Here is a 22,506-nt window from a genome sequence, read left to right on the forward strand (position 1 = left end):
GAGTGAAGGGAGACCACGCTTCAATTGAGGCAATATTTCTCAATATTGCAAGTTTATCTTCCCTTTTCGATTTCTATTTAAAACTATATTAATTGACTTGACTTAGTCCTGTGAACTCCCAGAGGAACATAAATGAATTAATTATCACTAATTGATGAAATGATATATTTTTGTTTTATTCATTCATGTGTTATCATCGACATTGAATAACTGCGAAGTTTGAACTTGATCCAAGAATGGGAAAAAAGAAAAAAAAATAGTGTATACACGGAGTAAATTAATATAAGCTTTGTAAAACAAGTATAGACCAAGGAGTTAATATAAGCTTTGTAAAACAAGTATAGACCAAGGAGTTAATATAAGCTTTGTAAAACAAGTATAGACCAAGGAGTTAATATAAGCTTTGTAAAACAAGTATAGACCAAGGAGTTAATATAAGCTTTGTAAAACAAGTATAGACCAAGGAGTTAATATAAGCTTTGTAAAAAAAATGGACCAAGTGATTAGCCGTTAAATTACTTTATAGACTATTCCGATGTAGGCATTTTCAGCAACGTCTGTATTTTATAAGATAAGATAAAAATAAAAATGTACTCGATATGTCAGCAATGAATTAAAACCTACCAAAAATATTCTACTACATACAGACCCACTAAATTAATACTTTTAACCATGTAAATAAACTTCTGAATACGCATGTTGACTTTTTTAATTACTATATTTAAAATTTATTTTTTGTGGTCTTTGGAAACAAGAGAGGAGTGGGGTTGGGGTTAGCATGAAGAAAATAGTGATATATAGGTTAGTGACGTGCAACGATCATGCACCCAAAATAAAGTTAATAATAACTGTAACAGTGACGTGCAACGATCATGCACCCAAAATAAAGTTAATAATAACTGTAACAGTGACGTGCAACGATCATGCACCCAAAATAAAGTTAATAATAACTGTAACAGCAATTCAAACCTTTGAAGAAACGAAGACTTAACATGATTAACGATACTATTTAATGTAATGTCCAATTTAATCTAAAAAAAAAAGAAGACAATATTAAACTTGCTATATGAAGACAATGTATGTTCATTTCTTAATATTAGTCATATTTCTACAACCTTTTCTATGACCTACAACAACTGAGATCTACTTAGTAAATAGAACCCAACGCAGTGCAGGCGACATATTGAAATAATCACACAAACAAAAAAAAAATAGAAGTAACAAAATTAATAGTAGGCGAGGTGGCTGAGTTGTAAAGCTTTTGGCTTCTGAACCGGAGGTCTAGGGTTCGAATCCTGGTGAAAACTGTGATTTGTAAATTCGGGATCATTTGCCATATAGATCGCAAGGTCTGAAAGGGGAACTTTACTTTACTTTTTTAAAAAAAAAAGCTCTACGCTATAAATGTCGTAGGGGCGAGGTAAAAACTGTTCCATTAAAAAAAAAAATCTTTACAGTCATTAGTTAATAATAAAAATAAATCGCTCTATAAGTTGTTTAAAGAAGTTATTGTCTTAAAAAAACATATTTTGTAATACTTTTCTTGTTTACATTTTTTTTTCAAAAGATTTTAGCTGCTGAAGTGTGACATTTACTACCGCGCTACTCTTGACTGTTTTGTAACATGGTAGCTCCTATCACATTTTCAATTATAACCTCGAGATCGCCTGCATATTTTCACTGACCTCTGCAAGCTGCATGCTGGAAGACTAGTGTATGTGATAAGACATTTCTTTGAACACAAGATCTTCCTTTAGCTTTAGTTATTACATTCATTTACCCGAACGAATCAGTATCTAAAGTGTTCATCTTGATACTAATACAATTTCAAGTCAAGAAAAAAAAAAGGCTTTCGATCGCTCCTCGTGTGTTTAGCCCAAAAAAGCTCTTTCGCTCGTGAAAAGCATAGACAGTAGTGTGACCTTCTAATATAAACAATGTGATTTCGTGAAGACATGGATTAAATCTGTATAGATCTGCACTACTGTTACAAATGACATAGATCTTTATTTATTACAAAGTAGGATTAATTCCACTGTTGTGCTTTGGTGCTGACCACATTTAAGATTCTTACTGGATTAACGTCTTCTGGACATTTTCGGAGTACATCTCTTTGGAACCTTCCATTGCCATGGGCCAAGTGGTAAGTCAACCGTTACATTTAGATTTATTCACTAACAAAACACTGAAACCGTCTCATGTCCATCACTGACCTTAGTGAATGGGGACTATACTCGTCGGGAGGGTAAGGGGTATTTAATATATTAATATAATGCTAGTTATACCGACAAGAGAAAGGTGATAATTCTTTTTTTTTACCTGGGTAATGGAGTCTCAATAAGACTAATTCTACTAGATCAGGTTAAAACGTCATTTAGTAGATTTACCAAACAATAAAATGCATTCATACTATTATACATAGGCCTACATATAATATAACATAAAATACACTCATACTATCATACATAGGCCTACATAGAATAGAGCACTTTAAATGCTGTGTTAGAAAAGTAATAAAAATATTCAGGGCCACTTCCACCTATTCGGACAAGTAGAAATATAGATCTAAAGGCAACGCCCGATGTTAAAGGAGTGACACCTGTACTCCTCTACAATTTTTGATATAATATGTGTTTTGATCTACAGATAATGAATATATTATTATTTTGTTTTTATTTGCAATAATAACTTAGTAATTGATATTTTTCTGACGTAATTTTCCTGCGCATCCAAAACGGTCAGGTTTTCACCGGGTTTCTATGTGACGTCACGCATGCCTATTAATTTAATCTATTGACTTATTGTATAACGGAAAACCATTACAGTAACGTTTACATTCTCGTGACAGAAATATATCTTCTTCTAAGCAGTTAGATCTAGATCTTGCAAGCAAAGAAAAAAATGCGTGTTAAAGGAGATTTACATGCTTGACTAACCACGGCAGTGTGTATCTTCTCGCCTGACCACTCAACACACAACAAACACTATCGCTTGGTTGTCTTGTTGTGACTGATTACACGTAGTCTAGACTAGCCTTACTCTGACCAGTTTGTGGTCGAATCAGTCAGACCTGCGATCTTTTTACTTCCTGGTACAGGGAGGGGCTTAGATGAAAATGTTACTTTTTTTCTCGAGTTGGTTGTCCTAATGCTTTTAAATATATCTATCTATATATAACTGTACCATAGTTCTGGACTAGGCGGTCATTAAGCCTAACAGCTACTGTAAGAATGAAGCGATACGATTGGTCTAATCTAGTTTCCCTTTCAGTATTGTTGAGGGAAGTGACGTATGCCTAACCTAAAAACAAAATATTAAAGAAACCCGTTTTTTTTTAGATGTCAAGAATTTACTGACTAATTTATTAAATAGAAATGTTTCTAAGCATTTGAATAACAAAATGGTAAAATGTTTACTATTACAACTTTTTATACAGAATTTAAATATGTCAATAACTCAAATTTGAAAAACCATAGGAGTTTCCCTTTAAAAATCAATATACAATACAATATCATATAGAAGAGAAGTAATATAATTTAAACATATAAGTGATATATCGGGCTCACATAGGTCTCACATAGGTCTCATATAGGTCTCACCAGCCACACGAGGAGACACGAAACCCCAGTGCAAAGCCCTCAGCCCCCTGGAGGACAAAAGTGGTCATCATCGAACCGCGATGGACGAACTATTCATTTAGCAATTTTGCAAGATTATTTTGGCTCTAACTTTTCTTTAGTTTCCTCTACAACAGGCCTAGCTGCGTCTTTTATCAAATGGATCTTTAGTTATTTCTCCAGGCACGTGTCATTAGGCTTAAATTCAACTCCGCCATTTTGAAGATTCTAGATTTTGAAGATTCTAGATACGTTATTTGTCATTGATACAAAGTAATCATACATTTAAGTTTATGATTTTACAGTGCAGACAGAACAACAAAAAAAAAAAAATAAAACAACTAAATATGAAATAGTCATTCTCTTAACATTTTTCTCTCTTTCTCTCTCTTCTTTCTCTCTTTCTTTCTCTCTCTCTCTCTATTCTTTCTCTCTCTCTCTCTCTTCTTTCTCTCTCTCTCCTTTCTCTCTTTCTCTCTCTTTCTCTCTCTCTCTCTCTCTTTTCTCTCTATGGATGTGCCCCAAACACTTTATTATATCTTCATGCACTATGAAATGCGTTTCCATTTTGTATAGTTTTAAAAGTTCTTTTCGTCTTTAAAAACGAGATGTGGCTAATTGGGTTGAAGATCAGTTTGCTCGAATTATTTCATTAAGCAGATTTATTTTCATTACAAAAAAAGGTGGATCATTTTATGTAGAATGTGGTCTTGTACTTTGACCTATAAAGTGGACAGTACTTATGAAAATAGAAAGTTTCAAAGAATCATAGTTATCTAAATCACTAATTCTCGACCTGTATGGTTGTTATGTGTGTGTGTGTGTGTGTGTTTATTTGGTGATGGTGGGAAGAAAGTATCGATTGGTTGTGAATGATGCAACATAGACGGCATTGTCGTCACTTGATCTTAGTTAGGGGAGATGACTTCAGAACGTGAGACTGAACGGTTGTGTTATTGCAGTGAGTTCGATTTTCTTAAAGAATATTATTACTAAAGTCTAGTACATTGATTTGATTTCATATTAACTTGATTTTGTTTATATTATAAATTAAGTGTTATTTAGTTTGTTCACAAAAGGAAGTTATTTATTTTATTTGAATTTTTGTTTTAGTTAAGATCCATTACGCCTACAACGGTTTAGTTTTCTACCGGCTGTTTGGTGCTACAAGTCAACGACCGGTAACAACAATGATGACATGTATGCACTACACTTAACAGCACGGTTTCTGTTCAGGGCTTATGCAAGAGAGGATTTGAGCCTCTCAAGCCCTCGCTCAATTGGAGTTTGATGATGATGATGACATCACTAATATTAATTGCGTCATTATAAAAATGTATAGGAAAATTAGAAGTAGAACACTGACCTGTAACCTTTATTTTAATCATCGTAAGCTAAACTTTCAAAGGGTTTAGATCTAGACCTCTGAGGTCCCCAAGCCACATGAAAGCATATAAAATCAAATAAGCACAGGAAAACTGGAACATTTCCTAGTTTTCCCGTCACAAGACACCTTGACTGCAATGATAACGCCTAAAACTAATCGTATAGTAGAAGTTAGATCTTTACCAAGTTTACACCCACTCTGTTTTTCTGTTCGGTACAAATCTTGTACACGTTATTTCTCTCACGTTCGTTTCTTGGACAGACACTAAGAAAGTAAAAAGGACAAAAGATAAAGACACATTCCTCGTTCCATATGCTAGGACAAATTTGTACAAGTGCTCCTTCTTCCCTAGTGCTATTAGAGCATGGAATAGGTAGTCTGAGCCATGGCTAACATGCATGACGCGATGCATGACGCATAGGACGTAATCATCTTCTTTTTGAAGCAACGTCTGTATTTTATAAGATAAGATAAGTGACCAATTAATTCACCAATTAGTCGAAATGAATTAATGTTTGTATATAGAAACTGTACTAACTTAAGGGGAGATAAAGAGAATCAGGTTGTCAGCTATACATTTGAAACTAAAATTAGATAACTACGAAGCCTTTTACTTTCATAAGTACTTTGCTAGCACGATGGCTAGTGCGTGCGGCGGCCTTCCATCATGGAGACTTGAGCGTGAGCCACCGAGCTCGAATTCAGACTCGAGTAACTTTTTTTTATACTTGCTAGCACGGAAACCTTCTCCCAGATAGCACCCCCCCCCCCCCCCCCCGCTTTCCAAACTGGTCCACATAAGTGATGTACCATAGCCCACTGAGCATGCTAAAAAACAAGACATTGTGTTAAACAAAATCAAATGATACAAATATTTCGAATCGCACAAATTTATTATTTTTAGTCTAGATTTATTAAAAAAATAATTACATGATTGACTCCAAATAACTGATCCAATCACATTTAATGTAAGCTTTGTGTTTGTTAAAGTATTTTGTTTTTATTTCACTTGATTTAAAACAGTTTAACTTTGGTACTTCTGGCCGAGTCAAAGTTGCTCTATGGTCATATTACTCATTATAGGAAACATACAAGATGATTGGTTGCTTTTGTTTCATATACAGATTTGTTAAGGCGGGAAACAAGTATTATACATAATTATGTTTGTAATTATTCTCTAGTGCAATAGATCAATTAAAAGAACAAGGGGTGTCTTGACCTAATTGTAAAGCGGCTTAACTTTTGCAACGATGAGACTCGAGAGAGAAGGCTCTGGAACTAAGAACTCCCATTAGCCCGCCCAGTTCTATAAGATCCTTGACATTTAGTTGGAGAAAGTAATGCCTATCAGACTTTGTGCTAACCACATGTTCATCTCATGAATAGTTAGCAGAAATGTAAAATTGTTCACATATACATCACTGAAAATATTATCTTTTTTATTTTCAAAGCGAAAATAACATCGGTTAAGTCCCTTTATTAATGTCAATTAATATTCTGATCGGAACGAATGTTTTCTAAATAAAATATGACATCACCAGCTGCAGACATAGACCGCTTGTTTACTGAAATGAATTTCAAATTAATTAATTACTTTGAACTAATCACTGATTGAAGCGTCAATTCATTATGTTGTTTAAAAAATGTTTGTAATTAATGATAAATGTGCTTTTAATAAAAACAAATTGACTTGATTAGATTTTTAGTAAAAGCTAATGTAAGCATGTCTCAGTACATCAAACCAAATGTAAGCATGACTCTATACATTGATTCAAATGTAAGCATGACTCAGTACATAGATTCAAATGTAAGCATGATTCAATTCATAGACCCAAATGTAAGCATGACTCAATGCATTGTTTCAAATGTAAGCATGATTCAATACATCGATTCAAATGTAAGCATGACTCAATACATCGATTCAAATGTAAGACTCTTTAGAATCCAGTCTTCTTCCCTGGGTTCCTCTGTTTGGACAAGTGAAAATTTGGCTACTCATCTTCTGTTCATTGAAACTTGTGCTAACTCATTAGCCGAATGTACCAGAGCAAGCATTGAATTCAACAACGTACAATGTTGCCAGGTCAACTTAACACAAGAGCAGCGTTAAGTGGAGTGGGGTTGGGGGTAGGGAGTGAGGTGGCCAGAGAATACATGAATTCCAAGTACTTGTGAAAACATTAAAACAGAAGGCACTTAGCAAGAGAACTCACCGACGTCCTCGGGAGTTGATAGAACTCTCGTTTCTCCCTGGCCTTCGCGTCTTTTTTTTCTTCGAGATGCTACCAGCAGATACTGAATTATTATGATCATCACCCGGCCGCGCCACTTTAACACTGAGTTCAATGATTGAATGGAACCACAGAGGATTTGAACACAGAACGCTGCAGAGGAGAAGGATCTATTTATGGACAAAAAATCAAAGTGAGCTTTTGTTACGTAGCAGATGATGCTATAAATTGTAGGATCAAAATTTTGATTTCTCTCTCCCCCCCCACCCCCCCCACCTCTTTCTCCTCCCTGCCTTCTTATTCTTCTTTCTCTCCTATGTAGCTTTTTTCTCTCTTTTCTCTCTTTTCTTACTCTTTTCCCACTCTTTTCTCTCTCTCTCTTCTTTCTTTTTTTCACTCCGCTCTCCCCCTCTCCCTTCTTTTTCTATTTTTCTATTTTGTCTCTGTCTTTGTAATATTAAAAGCTCTATATTTAAACATTACTATTTACATTTCTCTATAAATAAATGAATATACATGAAGCAGTTAAAAATATATCCAACTAGTAGCATAACACACTACTGAGAGCGAATCGAATAGTCTGATGTTAAATCAATCATATTCTCCTGCCAATGTAACACACACTATTATAAAATTTCAGTTGCCTATATAAATTATCCCTCAATAATATCTGTATATAAATATAAACACTCTTTCGTTTGAACTGTGAAGAGACGGCCGATAGAGGGCTACATTGCAACCCAGAATGCCCTCTGTTCGCAGGTAACACTGTAAGGGCAGGTTAACACTCTGAAGAGCAGAAAAGAAAACTTCAAGAGCTTGCAACGCCGTTCTAAGGGTTCAATACTTACGACCCCCCCCCCTTTTTTTTTTTTCAGATAAAGCAGCGGCTCTCACAATGCCAAGTTCTAGTATCTCTACATTGCTATTTTTATTTATTTAGAGAAATCCGCAACCATCATTGACATCGCCGTGCCACTAGCCCACTATATAAGGAAAACTGATGTTGATAACTGATGTTAAAAAAACAAAAAACCTAAGCTAAGAGATGAAGCGACTATGAAAGATATCTATAGTAACATTACACCCTGTGGTTATATCAATCAAAAGGAGAATAACAAATGACCTCGCAGACACCTTCGAAGCACTAAGCATTTCTAAGAGGATCAATATTAGGCCTACCTGTCAGAGGGCAGTACTGCTGCAGACCTGCCACATCATCAGGAAATTTTAATTTTATAATAACAATTATAACTGTTATATAAACCGAGGGGATATTAACAACTGTCTTATTCAGATACCTCCAAGACCCTTATATTGGCCTCCTTCAGTCGTAGAACGACTATGGTTCATCTCGAACACTTTTTCATGTGACTGTGGAACCCTATTTTGGAGAGACACACCTGTCAACATATATTGCATGTCAAGGTGGCTTTCGCTTTGGTGGTAGAGCAGCTGGCCATTTTCAGTGTGGTACGCTTTTTTCAAGAGCTGAGGCCCATGTTTTCTCGCTGTATATAGCTTTCTTGGTCACCGTCTCTCTCCAACTATTGCGATCTAGGGCTATGTCTTCCCAATGGTCAGTATCAATGTTCACTGATTTTAAATCCCGTTTTATCATCTTCAAGGCCCTTAACATTCCTAAGAACATTCTCGTTGCCTGTCTGAGGGCGATACTGCCGCAGACGTGCCACCTCACCATAAAATTCTTCAGCGGACACTGATAAAGAGACTACATTGAAATTTGTTTCTCTTTAACGAAACTCGATCTAGTCAGTGCCAGAGAATGAATACTCGTTCGTTTCTAACATAATTATAATAATAATAATAATAATAACAACACTAATATTAATAATACTAATAAAAATATAAAAAAATAATAATAATGTGAATCAGTCTCTCAAATGATGCACATGTTTTCTCACGTGTTGCACATGTTTTCTCAGGTGATGCACAGGTTTTCTCACGTGATGCACATGTTTTCTCACGTGTTGCACATGTTTTCTCAGGTGATGCACATGTTTTTTCTCTCTTAATCTCAATAATGTGAAGAGACGAAAGCTGAGCTGGTTTGGTCCTATTGTAAGACATGAGTCACTGTCTAAAGTCATCCTTCAAGGTACAGTGAAAGGGTCGTCCAATGAAAAGTTGGTTGGACAATGTAAAAGGCACATTAGCTAGGACTAATTCGTACAAGTGGTCCTTCTTCACTAGTGCTATTAGAGAATGGAATGGGTTGCCTGAATCAGCCAGGAAGACCAACAACTTAACACAGAGTCACTGATTTGATGACTTGCTTGACGCATGGCAAGCGGAGGACGTAATGATCCCCTCTTGTGAAATAACGTCCGTAATCTTTAAGTGGAGGGAGCACGAAGAAAGTGGACGTCCAAAGAAAAGCTGGATGGACAGCGTTAAAAAAAATGGACCGGCCTTTCTCTTGATAACCTGCTAAGAACAGCTGCTGACGGGAAAACTGAATGGATTTGGTTACACGAACTGTCACAGCACCACTACGACCTAAGTCAAGGGACAGATGAGAGAGAGATTGAATCTAAATCAAAAAATCTAAAACAATGATTTGTTATTGTTAATAGTACGACTACAAAAGTTACTTGCATTACATATCACGTCTATTAATAGATAGATATGATGGATATATATATAAGTGATGGATACATGCAAGTGATGGATATATATGTAAGTGATGGATACATGCAAGTGATGGATATATATGTAAGTGATGGATACATGCAAGTGATGGATATATAGCCTATGCTGGCCTATTAATGTAAGTGATGGATACATGTGTATTAAGTGATGGATATATATGCAAGTGATGGCTTTTGGATGGTTACATAATAATCGAAACTAACAAACATTCACACTTAATTGACACATTTGCAGAAGTGTACCCAGGTGGAGATCCATCACGTGCTCTCTGACCTAATTACGGTTTCATTAAAAGTGTGTCTGATTCTCTACCCTTAAGTTTTTGTTTTTCTTTGGAGCATGGGTTAACAGGTGTAAGCATAGCCAGGTACACGGTTTAAAGCCAAATCTTACCCGCCTTTTGAAACACGGCGCATTAGAATCTATGCCAGCACTATTATGGACTCCAGGGGCAAAACTCGTGGCATCGAGTGCAATATTGTTACATTAATTATCTTTTCCTTGTTAGGGGGAGACGGATACACAGTGAAGGCTGAACGGCTGTGCGAAATGTGCATTTGGTGAAATTGTAAGGGCTGGAATTTCAAGATGTACGTACGATTAGATGAAATTTAAACGAGGCTGTTGGCACTCTTGACTCTGATCTGACTACTTTCGTAGTAAGGGTGCTGTGACAGTTCGACTGACCGAATCCCTCCACTTTTCCCGACCAGCAGCTGTTTTAAGCAGGATATCAAGAGAGAGGCCATTCTATTCTTTTACGTTATCCAACCAGCTTTTGTTGGGACGACTCTTTCTTGGTGCTCCCTCCACTGTACCTTGAAGGATAACTTTAGACAGTGAGTCATGTCTTACAATAGGACCAAACCAGCTCAGCTTTCATTTCTTCACAGTATTGAGTTCTTCCTTCTTGCCAGCCAGAGTGTTGACTTGTAACAGTACAAACTCATTTGTCTTCTTTTCCTGTTTAAATGATACCAAACATTTTCCTATAGCATTAACTCTCAAAGTCTTGAATTCTTCTTTCAGCCTCAGCGTTCAGTGTCCAACTTTCACAACCCTACAGGAGTATTGCAGACCACTAGAGAAGAATACAGCTTTAATATTTTACATGGAAGTTGATGTTACTCTTCCAGATTTTCCACAGTTTTGCAGATGCCAAGCTTAAACGGGTTTTATCTCTTTTATTGACCCTCCATCTTGTTATGTTTGACCCTAAGTATTTACATGAGTTAACTTCTTCTAATGTTTGGCCATTCAACTGTATGCAACCTCTCGTACTATCTCCACCACAAACTTGTATTTTGCTTTTTTTCCAGCACTGATTTCTGTGCTAACTGCGTTGGCTGCTGCATTCAGTTTTGTGGTAAGATCTTGTACTTGGTCTGCATTTACTCCAATGTGGTCTTATATCATCTGTATACCTGAGATTGGAAATAGGTTGCCCATTTATGGTCAGGCTTGGAGTAAATCCTTCTAGAGTTTCCATCATGATATGTTCCAGAAATAATTTAAAAGGAGGTGGAGTGAGAATGTATCTTTGCCGCACTCCTATGGATGTCCTAAAACTATGGATTGTTTGCCTTTCTAACTATTATTAGTCTGCAATACACTTGCAGAAGTCTCTTATAATAACAATATGGCATTCAATATTTTAATGGAAGAGGTGAGGATTATCCAAGATTACGAAATATGCTTATAGTTAATACCATGTGCAATTCATATTTTTAGCTCATTAAAGTTTAACTAATTTTAGAGTTTTAGTAAACCATTCTATGTTATTTTATATACACAACAAAATATTGAAATAAAATATTATTTGTAGTAATTTATTCCTGTAGATCTATAAATCTATAAATATTTGACACAGATCACATACATGTAGCATTTATACATTTGTTTTAGTCGCCAGCTTTTGAAAATGTACATTTTTGTCTGTTTTTACCTCCCCTTTTTAAATCTACTAAAAATGATAAAATGCAACACTCGGCACAAGTAAATAAGTCCAAAACATTTTTTGATAACTTTTAAAACAAAAGGACGTGTTCTCGTTTTGCACATGCATTTTTTTTGACTAAGTTTCGTCTCTGGTAGTCTTATAGCTTCTCTATAAATCCTTCAAAAACATGAATTCTGAAGGACAAAAAAGAAATAGAAAAAAAAACAACCTTTGACAAATGTGCACCTTTCTTACTATTTGAGCTATAGGCATACATTTGGAATCCTCGGTTCTATCCAAATAAATGTAAAAAATAAGCTACGTGATCATAATGAAAAAAAAAACGGTTTTGGGTCCCCCCCCCTCCTCATATTTACAGAATGAATTTATTGCATAACTCTTTAAACTTGAATTTTCTATATGGGTTAGTGATTACGTGAGGCTCTAAAGTTTTATGGTTTTGATTTTATCTTCTATGTTTTTATAAAGTAATCGATTATATAGTTCTCAATCTCGTTCCGAAAACAAAAATCGAATACTTGTAGAAACACTATGTTGTACTTTTTACAAGCTGGAATCTTTAGTGTTGTTTTTTTTATGTTAATAATATTGCTTCCCATAACCTGCTCCCACTTACACACACACACACACACACACACACACACACTTACACACACACACACACAATTGAGCCTGATTAAAAACAAAAGACCCACTACAATTTTCCTAAACAATCTTAACATTCTGAAGCTTTGCATTTGAGTTTCGCCTAACGATCTTTAAATCTCCGCTAATAAGCCTGGGTTTCTATGAGCTAGTTGCCAGTGGTGAAAACGTGCGCGTTGATTGTTTCAATATGCTGAGAACAAAACCAGTTAGCAGAGAGATACATCTCAATTAGACCTTCCTTCCTCAAGACAAGTGAAATTTCATTTTACGACCCGAGCTCCAAATCTAGGAACTACAAGACGCAATTCACTAGACGCTCCACTGTCTTTGGTTACAGCAGCTTTTGTCTTCAGTCTATTGTCTTCAACAGTTTTGTGTCTTCAGTAGTTTTGTGTCTTCAATAGTTTTGTGTCATTAGTAGTTTTGTGTGTTCAACAGTTTTGTGTCTTCACTAGTTTTGTGTCTTCGGTAGTTTTTTTATTTCGGTAGTTTTGTGTCTTCAGTAGTTTTGTGTCTTCAGTAGTTTTGTGTCTTCAGTAGTTTTGTGTCTTCAGTAGTTTTGTGTCTTCGGTAGTTTGTGTCTCCTACAGATTGATGGTTCAAGTCTACAAGACAGTATTGAGAAATATATAGAAGCACTGAGAAGAACTGAACTAGCTCAGTGCTGAGACAAACTTATTTCTTCTTCTTCTTCTCTGTTTTACTATATTGCTATATTCAACCTTAAATAGTGTTGCCAGTTGGATTTAGTTTGAATAGTTTTCCTGGAGTGTCATTTGTGAAAGACGGAATGTTGAGACCAAGACAGAGCTCTCAGACAATATTCGGAATGTTGAGACAAAGACAGATCTCTCAGACAATATTCGGAATGTTGAGACAAAGACAGAGCTCTCAGACAATATTCGGATTGTTCCGACAAAGACAGAGGACTCAGACAATATTCGGAATGTTGAGACAAAGACAGATCTCTCAGACAATATTCGGAATGTTCAGACAAAGACAGAGCTCTCAGACAATATTCGGAATGTTGAGACAAAGACAGATCTCTCAGACAATATTCGGAATGTTCAGACAAAGACAGATCTCTCAGACAATATTCGGAATGTTGATACAAAGACAGATCTCTCAGACAATATTCGGAATGTTCAGACAAAGACAGAGCTCTCAGACAATATTCGGAATGTTGAGACAAAGACAGATCTCTCAGACAATATTCGGAATGTTGAGACCAAGACAGAGCTCTCAGACAATATTCGGAATGTTGAGACCAAGACAGATCTCTCAGACAATATTCGGAATGTTGAGACCAAGACAGAGGACTCAGACAATATTCGGAATGTTCAGACAAAGACAGAAGTCTCAGACAATATTCGGAATGTTGATACAAAGACAGCGGTCTCAGACAATATTCGGAATGTTGAGACAAAGTCAGAGAGGTCTCAGACAATATTCGGAATGTTGAGACAAAGACAGAGAGGTCTCAGACAATATTCGGAATGTTGATACAAAGACAGCGGTCTCAGACAATATTCGGAATGTTGAGACAAAGACAGAGAGGTCTTAGACAATATTCGGAATGTTGATACAAAGACAGCGGTCTCAGACAATATTCGGAATGTTGATACGAAGACAGAGAGGTCTCAGACAATATTCGGAATGTTGATACAAAGACAGAGAGGTCTCAGACAATATTCGGAATGTTGATACAAAGACAGAGAGGTCTCAGACAATATTCGGAATGTTGATACAAAGACAGAGAGGTCTCAGACAATATTCGGAATGTTGATACAAAGACAGAGAGGTCTCAGACAATATTCGGAATGTTGAGACAAAGACGAGAGGTCTCAGACAATATTCGGAATGTTGAGACAAAGACAGAGAGCTCTCCGACAATATTTGGAATGTTGAGACAAAGACAGAGAGGTCTCAGACAATATTCACAACACGATGATGGAACAACGGAAAGTAGGCTATTTAAAATAGTGTTTCTATTGTCACGTGATAGAAGAAGTTTACACTCACAAATATATTGACGTGTGGGACTCGCGGGCTGAGTGGTTACTACAACATTTTAATTCTAGAATTAAATCTAGTGACATAATATCCACAAGTTGCTACGGGTCATTGACAACAGTATTGTATAATTGAATATAACAATGTTGAATCGCTTAAGTAGTAATAACACAGACTATTTCACTAAGGCACGATATCAATTCATTGGAATAACTAATTCACAGTCAATGCATTTAGAGAATGCATAGCTATCTGAATTCTCATAATTTGTAAGCTCTTGTGACCTATTTTTAGATACACTTAAATCCATTTAAGTCAAAACAACGTTTCTTATTACTGGTACAATTAGCACAGTTGTTCATACGTCAATTTTTTTTAGAAAATTTAAATAATCATTATTGTTATGATTGATATATTGCTCTTTGAAATGTTTTCTTTAAATTTTTGAATTGAAATAATTGTGAAAATGTCTTGAATTGAAAATGTGCTTTTATAGAAACATTATTATTTTTTTAATTTATTATTATTATTATTATTATTATTTTATTTGTTTTTCTTTTTACAACTATTCAACACATGGTATTGTTGTTTGAAAAGTAATGAAGGCTACATGCTTTGAAGCAATAAGTTACAAATATTAAAGTTGCCCTTTCAGACTATACAGTCTGTAGGGCAGATGGTGTAAAGGTCATCTGTTTCTGTGGCCCACTGTGGTCAGCACAACGACCAACCGCCTTCACTTTTCCCCAATGTCTGGTCCCCATTAGAGCTAGGTGGACTCAGAGGCGCCCTAAAGAAATTTAAAAATCCCAGTCTTCACCAGGATTCGAGCCAGGGACCCCTTGTTCGGAAGCCAAGCGCTTTACTACTCAGCCAACGCCAACCCTTTGAAGCAATAAAGTAATTTTAAATTTGATTTCACTTTCTCAGTTTTATATTATCAACCTACACAGACCTTCTGTGTTCTACATGTGTTCTACATACAACCAATTACTGCGCTTAGTGGCTAAGATCCAACTGTATATTATACATTTGATGCAGGCGCCTCGATCACTTTATTATTCTTTTTCTTTCAATTTCTTAAAAAAACTTGTTTTGAAATTAATTTGTTTGATATTATACTTTTTTTTTTGGCTTACCATCTTTTTAGTGATTTTGTTTTTCATTTTTATTTTGGCCATTTTCCAGCTTTTCACATTTTTTTTTCTCTATCCCATAATTCACGATTTCCTTAACATGTCTTTGGCACACGCCATTAATTGCCCCCCTTTTGAATCGAACAAATGGGCGCCCAGTGCCTGATTACGTTAATGCCAGTTTGATTGGTTAATGAACTTCACCTGCATGTCCGACACGTCTGCCTGTAATTAGGCTAGCTGGGTTTGGGGGCTCTGCTAAGGTGTACGTTAATGAGCAAATTAATATTTCAGGCGTCTAGAATTACGAGAGAGTGTCACTGTGTGTGTGCGAGAAACTGTACATAACAACTGCTCATTGCTATTTATAAGTATATTTATTATTTAATATATCTTTTTTTCTCTCTGACTTGCAAATCTCTAAAATGAAAACCCCGACAGTGAATGAATAGACTTGCATGTGTCTAACAGTGAATGAATCAACTTGCATGTGTCATACAGTGAGTGAATCAACTTGCATGTGTCAAACAGTGAGTGAATCAACTTGCATGTGTCTAACAGTGAATGAATCAACTTGCATGTGTCTAACAGTGAATGAATCAACTTGCATGTGTCTAACAGTGGGTGAATCAACATGCATGTGTCTAACAGTGAATGAATCAACTTGCATGTGTCTAACAGTGGGTGAATCAACTTGCATGTGTCTAACAGTGAATAAATCAACTTGCATGTGTCTAACAGTGGGTGAATAAACTTGCATGTGTCTAACAGTGGGGGACTTAACTTGCATGTGTCTAACAGTGAATGAATCAACATGTATGTGTCTAACAGTGGGTGAATCAACTTGAATGTGTCTAACAGTGGGTGAATCAACTTGCATGTGTCTAACAGTGGGTGAATCAACTTGCATGTGTCTAACAGTGAATGAATCAACTTGTATGTATCCAAAAGTGGGGGACTCAACTTGCATGTGTCAGACAGTGGGTGAATCAACTTGCATGTGTCTAACAGTGAATGAATCAACTTGCATGTGTCAGACAGTGAATGAATCAACTTGCATGTGTCAGACAGTGGGTAAATCAACTTGCATGTGTCTAACAGTGGGTGAATCAACTTTTAGTGTCTAACAGTGGGTGAATCAACTTGCATGTGTCTAACAGTGGGGGACTTAACTTGCATGTGTCTAACAGTGATTGAATCAACTTGCATGTGTCTAACAGTGGGGGACTTAACTTGCATGTGTCTAACAGTGAGTGAATCAACTTGCATGTGTCTAACAGTGAATGAATCAACTTGCATGTGTCTGACTGTGAATGAATCAACTTGCATGTGTCTAACAGTGAATGAATCAACTTGCATGTGTCTAACAGTGGATGAATCAACTTGCATGTGTCTAACAGTGGGTGAATCAACTTGAATGTGTCTAACAGTGAATGAATCAACTTGCATGTGTCTAACAGTGAATGAATCAACTTGCATGTGTCTAACAGTGAATAAATCAACTTGCATGTGTCTAACAGTGGGTGAATCAACTTGTATGTGTCTAACAGTGAATGAATAAACTTGCATGTGTCTAACAGTGAATGAATCAACTTGCATGTGTCTAACAGTGGGTGAATCAACTTGCATGTGTCTAACAGTGAATGAATCAACTTGCTTGTGTCTGACAGTGAGTGAATCAACTTGCATGTGTCTAACAGTGAATGAATCAACTTGTATGTATCCAACAGTGGGGGACTCAACTTGCATGTGTCAGACAGTGGGTGAATCAACTTGCATGTGTCTAACAGTGAATGAATCAACTTGCATGTGTCAGACAGTGAATGAATCAACTTGCATGTGTCAGACATTGGGTGAATCAACTTGCATGTGTCTAACAGTGGGTGAATCAACTTTTAGTGTCTAACAGTGGGTGAATCAACTTGCATGTGTCTAACAGTGGGGGACTTAACTTGCATGTGTCTAACAGTGAGTGAATCAACTTGCATGTGTCTGACAGTGAGTGAATCAACTTGAATGTGTCTAACTGTGAATGAATCAACATGTGTGTGCCTAACAGTGAGTGAATCAATTTGCATGTGTCTGACAGTGAGTGAATCAACTTGCATGTGTCTAACTGTGAATGAATCAACATGTGTGTGCCTAACAGTGAGTGAATCAACTTGCATGTGTCTAACAGTGAATGAATCAACTTGCATGTGTCTAACAGTGAGTGAATCAACTTGCATGTGTCTGACAGTGAGTGAATCAACTTGCATGTGTCTAACTGTGAATGAATCAACTTGCATGTGTCTAACAGTGAGTGAATCAACTTGCATGTGTCTGACAGTGAGTGAATCAACTTGCATGTGTCTAACTGTGAATGAATCAACTTGCATGTGTCTAACAGTGAGTGACTCAACTTGCATGTGTCTAACAGTGAGTGACTCAACTTGCATGTGTCTAACAGTGAGTGACTCAACTTGCATGTGTCTAACAGTGAGTGACTCAACTTGCATGTGTCTAACAGTGAGTGACTCAACTTGCATGTGTCTAACAGTGAGTGACTCAACTTGCATGTGTCTAACAGTGAGTGACTCAACTTGCATGTGTCTAACAGTGAGTGAATCAACTTGCATGTATATGTGTGTGCACATGAAAGGCTGAATTGACTTGTGGAGGACTCGACGAAGGGACTTAATGATGTTGCTCGCGCCAGGAAGCCAAATACAGTAAAAGCCTCCAGGGTTGTCTTGACATTTAGGTTAGTGTACAAAGAAATGCGACCACCTTGTTTTTCTTGTTGTTCTTTCGATCCCGAGGCATTAGTTATTGCCCCTGCCGAACACTGAGCTCAAAAATAAAGTCTAGCCTGGGAGCAACGTTAATGAATGTTTACGAAGGTCACGGCCAGAAGTTCTGTGAAATGACATCGCTTTTTGAAACGCCCATAAAGATGTCGCTGTAAGCGCGAGGTCGGCACGTGGTTTCAAATCTCGTTAAAATGGACCTTGTATGCCTAACTAAGTTACAAACGATATCAAATTAGAACCAAAGATTCGGGAGATTAAACACTTCAGCTAAATGATATTTATTTGCTTCATATATTTCCTTTCACCTAGTTCTGTTGGGGCATCAACTTTCTCTCTCTTCATTCCGTTCTTTGCCCAAATTAGTCTTTTTCATTGCAGGTCAGTACATTTCATGCTGTCTTTCCTTCGCTTCCTCTGTCCGTCTCTCCTTCGTTTACCTGGCACTGTCCCCAACATAAAGATCTTTGCGAGCTCAGAGGATCTCGTGATATGGTCACAGGGTCTTCGCCTGCGGTTTTTGACAGTGGTAAGAAGGTCATTAAATTTACCTTGCATACTTGTAGCTCATTTGGTCTAAAAACCAAAATTTAAATATAGACCTCTAATTATTCCCCTTACTTTTAGACTTTTAGACATTTCATAATATTATTTTCTTGCTACCAATATTTAGTGATTTTTTTTTTCATTTTTATTTTGGCCATTTTCCAGTTGTTTTTTTATTCCATAATTCCCTTAAATTGTCTCGCGTCAAGCTACTGTTGCCTATAGAGATGACTTGTTTAACTCACTGTACGTAGACTCTACATCAAAGCTATTGTTATTACTTGCCAACTACAAGGTCTAGGCTTGTTCAGCGACGACTTTAAAGATGTTGTTTTTGTTTATGTTACCTCCCATCTACTCAGCCACCCCCACCACTATCTCACACCCCCACACGAAAAGAAAAGCGTGTTCTAATGGTGTGTGTGTGTGTGTGTGTGATGCAGTAAGAAAGAAAAAGAGGGAAACATCGAGCAGTGTCGACATTAGGAAACTTTGTTGTGAGGTGCAGTTAGTCATGTGACTAAACTGGAACCAAGTTAGTCCTGTGACTCAACTGGAACCAAGTTATTCATGTGACTAAAATGAAACAAACTTAGTCACGTGACTAATCTGAAACAAAGCTAGGCATGTGACTCAACTGGAACCAAGTTAGTCATGTGACTAAACTGAAAGAAAACTAGTTATGTGACTAAACTGAAACAAAGTTAGTCATGTTACTCAACTGGAACCAAGTTAGTCATGTGACTCAACTGGAACCAAGTTAGTCATGTGACTCAACTGGAACCAAGTTAGTCATGTGACTAAACTGAAACAAACTTAGTCACGTGACTAAACTGAAACAAAGCTAGGCATGTGACTCAACTGGAACCAAGTTAGTCATGTGACTAAACTGAAACAAAACTAGTTATGTGACTAAACTGAAACAAAGTTAATCATGTGACTCAACTGGAACCAAGTTAGTCATGTGACTCAACTGGAACCAAGTTAATCATGTGACTCAACTAGAACCAAGTTAGTCATGTGACTAAACTGAAACAAACTTAGTCACGTGACTAAACTGAAACAAAGCTAGGCATGTGACTCAACTGGAACCAAGTTAGTCATGTGACTAAACTGAAACAAAGCTAGTTATGTGACTAAACTGAAAGAAAGTTAGTCATGTGACTCAACTGGAACCAAGTTAGTCATGTGACTCAATTGGAACCAAGTTAGTCATGTGACTAAACTAAAACAAAGCTAGTCATGTAACTAAACTGAAACAAAGCTAGTTATGTGACTAAACTGAAACAAAGTGAGTCATGTAACTAAACTGAAACAAAGCTAGTCATGTGACTAAACTGAAACAAAGTTAGTCATGTGACTAAACTGAAAAAAAGCTAGTTATGTGACTAAACTGAAACAAACTTAGTCATGTGACTAAAGTGAAACAAAGCTAGTTATGTGACTAAACTGAAACAAACTTACACAAACAATATACACACATACGCCACTGATTAAAAAATGTTCAATAAAAAGTTGGATGTGTTTTTAATGGCAGCATTTTTGGTTTACAAAAATCAAAATAAAATAAATCAGGTAATTAAAAAAACAAAACAAACATTGAAAGATACATTAGTGCATTCAGTATTACTGTTAGACGCGCGGTTATAGGCCTACTTAGAGAATCATTTCATTTGTTTTGACACAAATCCTAGCCAACGTTAATTGTGTAATTCATCACTCGGTATTCATTGTTTGTAACTTTTACATGTTTAAATCTTCCTTTTTTTTTCAGTTGCACAATTCGAAAACAAAATTGCTTCAATAAATTAAAAAATAGAGCTGTGACATTTATAACAAACGAATATTCACATTTGACTAGTCGTTAGTGTGACATTAGTACAAAATTAAAAGAGGCACTTCAGGATAGAAGACTAAAAAGTACAGCAGCAGTAATACATAAAACACTGAACTATAACTTACAAATAGAAAAAACAAAAAAAAAAAACAACAACAATACTATACTAAGAAAAAAAAACAAAGATAAAGGCACATTTTTTTATATTCCATATGCTAAGATAAACTCATGGAAGTATTTCTTCTTCCCTAGTACTTGAATCAGCCAGGAAAACGAATGACTTAGCAGAGTTTAAGTAGTTTAAGTCACAGATCGACATGCTCGACTAGATTGGCAACTAGATACTATTACTATTATAACTTTCGGCAATAACTCTGTGTTTTAGTGTCTTTATCTGTAGCTCCCTTTTATTGTAAGTGTATCAGTTTAGTTTTACAATACGACTTTTTATTTGGTTCTTGAAATTTACGTAGTACACAATATTTGGCAGTTGGAAGACAAAAGACTTACCTTGTTTCTATCCTTCCTACAGTCAAATATATTTTTTTTAATGATTGATATAATTTTTATACTTAGTTTTATTATTCAATTCGTATGTATAGTTTAGTAACTTATAACATTGGTATTGTTTTAGTAAATTTTCCTTGTCTAGAAATAGGTCAATATATTGATGAATTGGACGTTGCGCAGTTTAGCTTTAAATTTTTTTTAATTTGATTACATTCCTTAATGTCATATTTTTTTGTACATCTGGATCATAAGTGTAAAACTCCAGCCTTCATCACTGCTTTATACTTAACTGGAAGTCAAACCAAAAAAAAAGCATCCCGGGCAAAGCTGGGGTTGTAAAAGCTAGTATAAAACCTAAAGATTGACTCGATCCAGACATAATGATGTCCTGTTACTTTAGGTTGAGATGGGAATGGAAAGGGAGAGAAGCTCTATTCTGCGTTTTATTTTCTGAGCTGTTGGGCGCAGACATCAACCAGTCATCCAGTCGATCAACAGCACGTGCTATCCATCCCTTGAGCTACAAGGTTATTCAAATATGAGAGGTCACTTCAGGTAGTGCATGTGTCGTTCCCTAAATCCCTGGATCATGTTACTTTTTGTCCTGTTATTATAAGCTAGATTTAAATATTTTTCCCCCATTTTCTGCACATCTCTCTCTTTTTCTTTTTCTTTTTCTCTCTCAAACAGACTTGCACTTTTGAACTGTTTTTTTTTTATTTGTTTGTTTTTGTTTTGTAGTTTTGTCTATTAAGTTCTCTATTTAATGCGAGGCCTGTACAAAACACTGACTATATACAGTAGGGGAGGTAGGTTGAAAGAGGAGGGGGGAGTATTTGAAAATCCCTCGGGCCCCCATTTGAGTGTTTTTTACATTAAAATTTAAATATTACGCAAAAGGCAGGGGCCACCAAAGTGGTCAAGCCCCCAGGCCCCAAACGATGGAATATTCCTGGTTACGCCCCTGACTATATAAACATTTAAGTCTTAAATGAAATGATGCTACAATACTGTATTGACTTGTATTTTCACCATGGCAGATACCTACTTGATTGACTCTTATATCGATTGTTTAGTTGTTTTTATTAGACTTCTCAAGCGTCTTGGGTTTTCTTGGTGTATAATCGAAAACCTTTCTTGTTCATACTGAGAAGTAAAA

The 22,506-nt window shown here is 36.2% G+C and overlaps 1 protein-coding gene across 1 annotated transcript in view; it reads left to right on the top strand.

Annotated features, from left to right (window-relative positions):
• Window positions 1–1,997: 1,997 nt before the first annotated feature.
• The window catches only part of LOC106061566 (calmodulin-A-like), a 313,065-nt gene continuing 292,556 nt past the window's right edge, over window positions 1,998–22,506 (top strand). The window contains exon 1 of the mRNA XM_056016321.1: window positions 1,998–2,143. Coding sequence (XP_055872296.1) covers window positions 2,132–2,143 — 12 coding nt within the window. The 5' untranslated portion in view covers window positions 1,998–2,131. The remainder of the gene's footprint in view (window positions 2,144–22,506) is intronic.

The sequence above is a fragment of the Biomphalaria glabrata genome, chromosome 17 (assembly GCF_947242115.1).
Source record: "Biomphalaria glabrata chromosome 17, xgBioGlab47.1, whole genome shotgun sequence".
NCBI lineage: Eukaryota > Metazoa > Mollusca > Gastropoda > Planorbidae > Biomphalaria > Biomphalaria glabrata.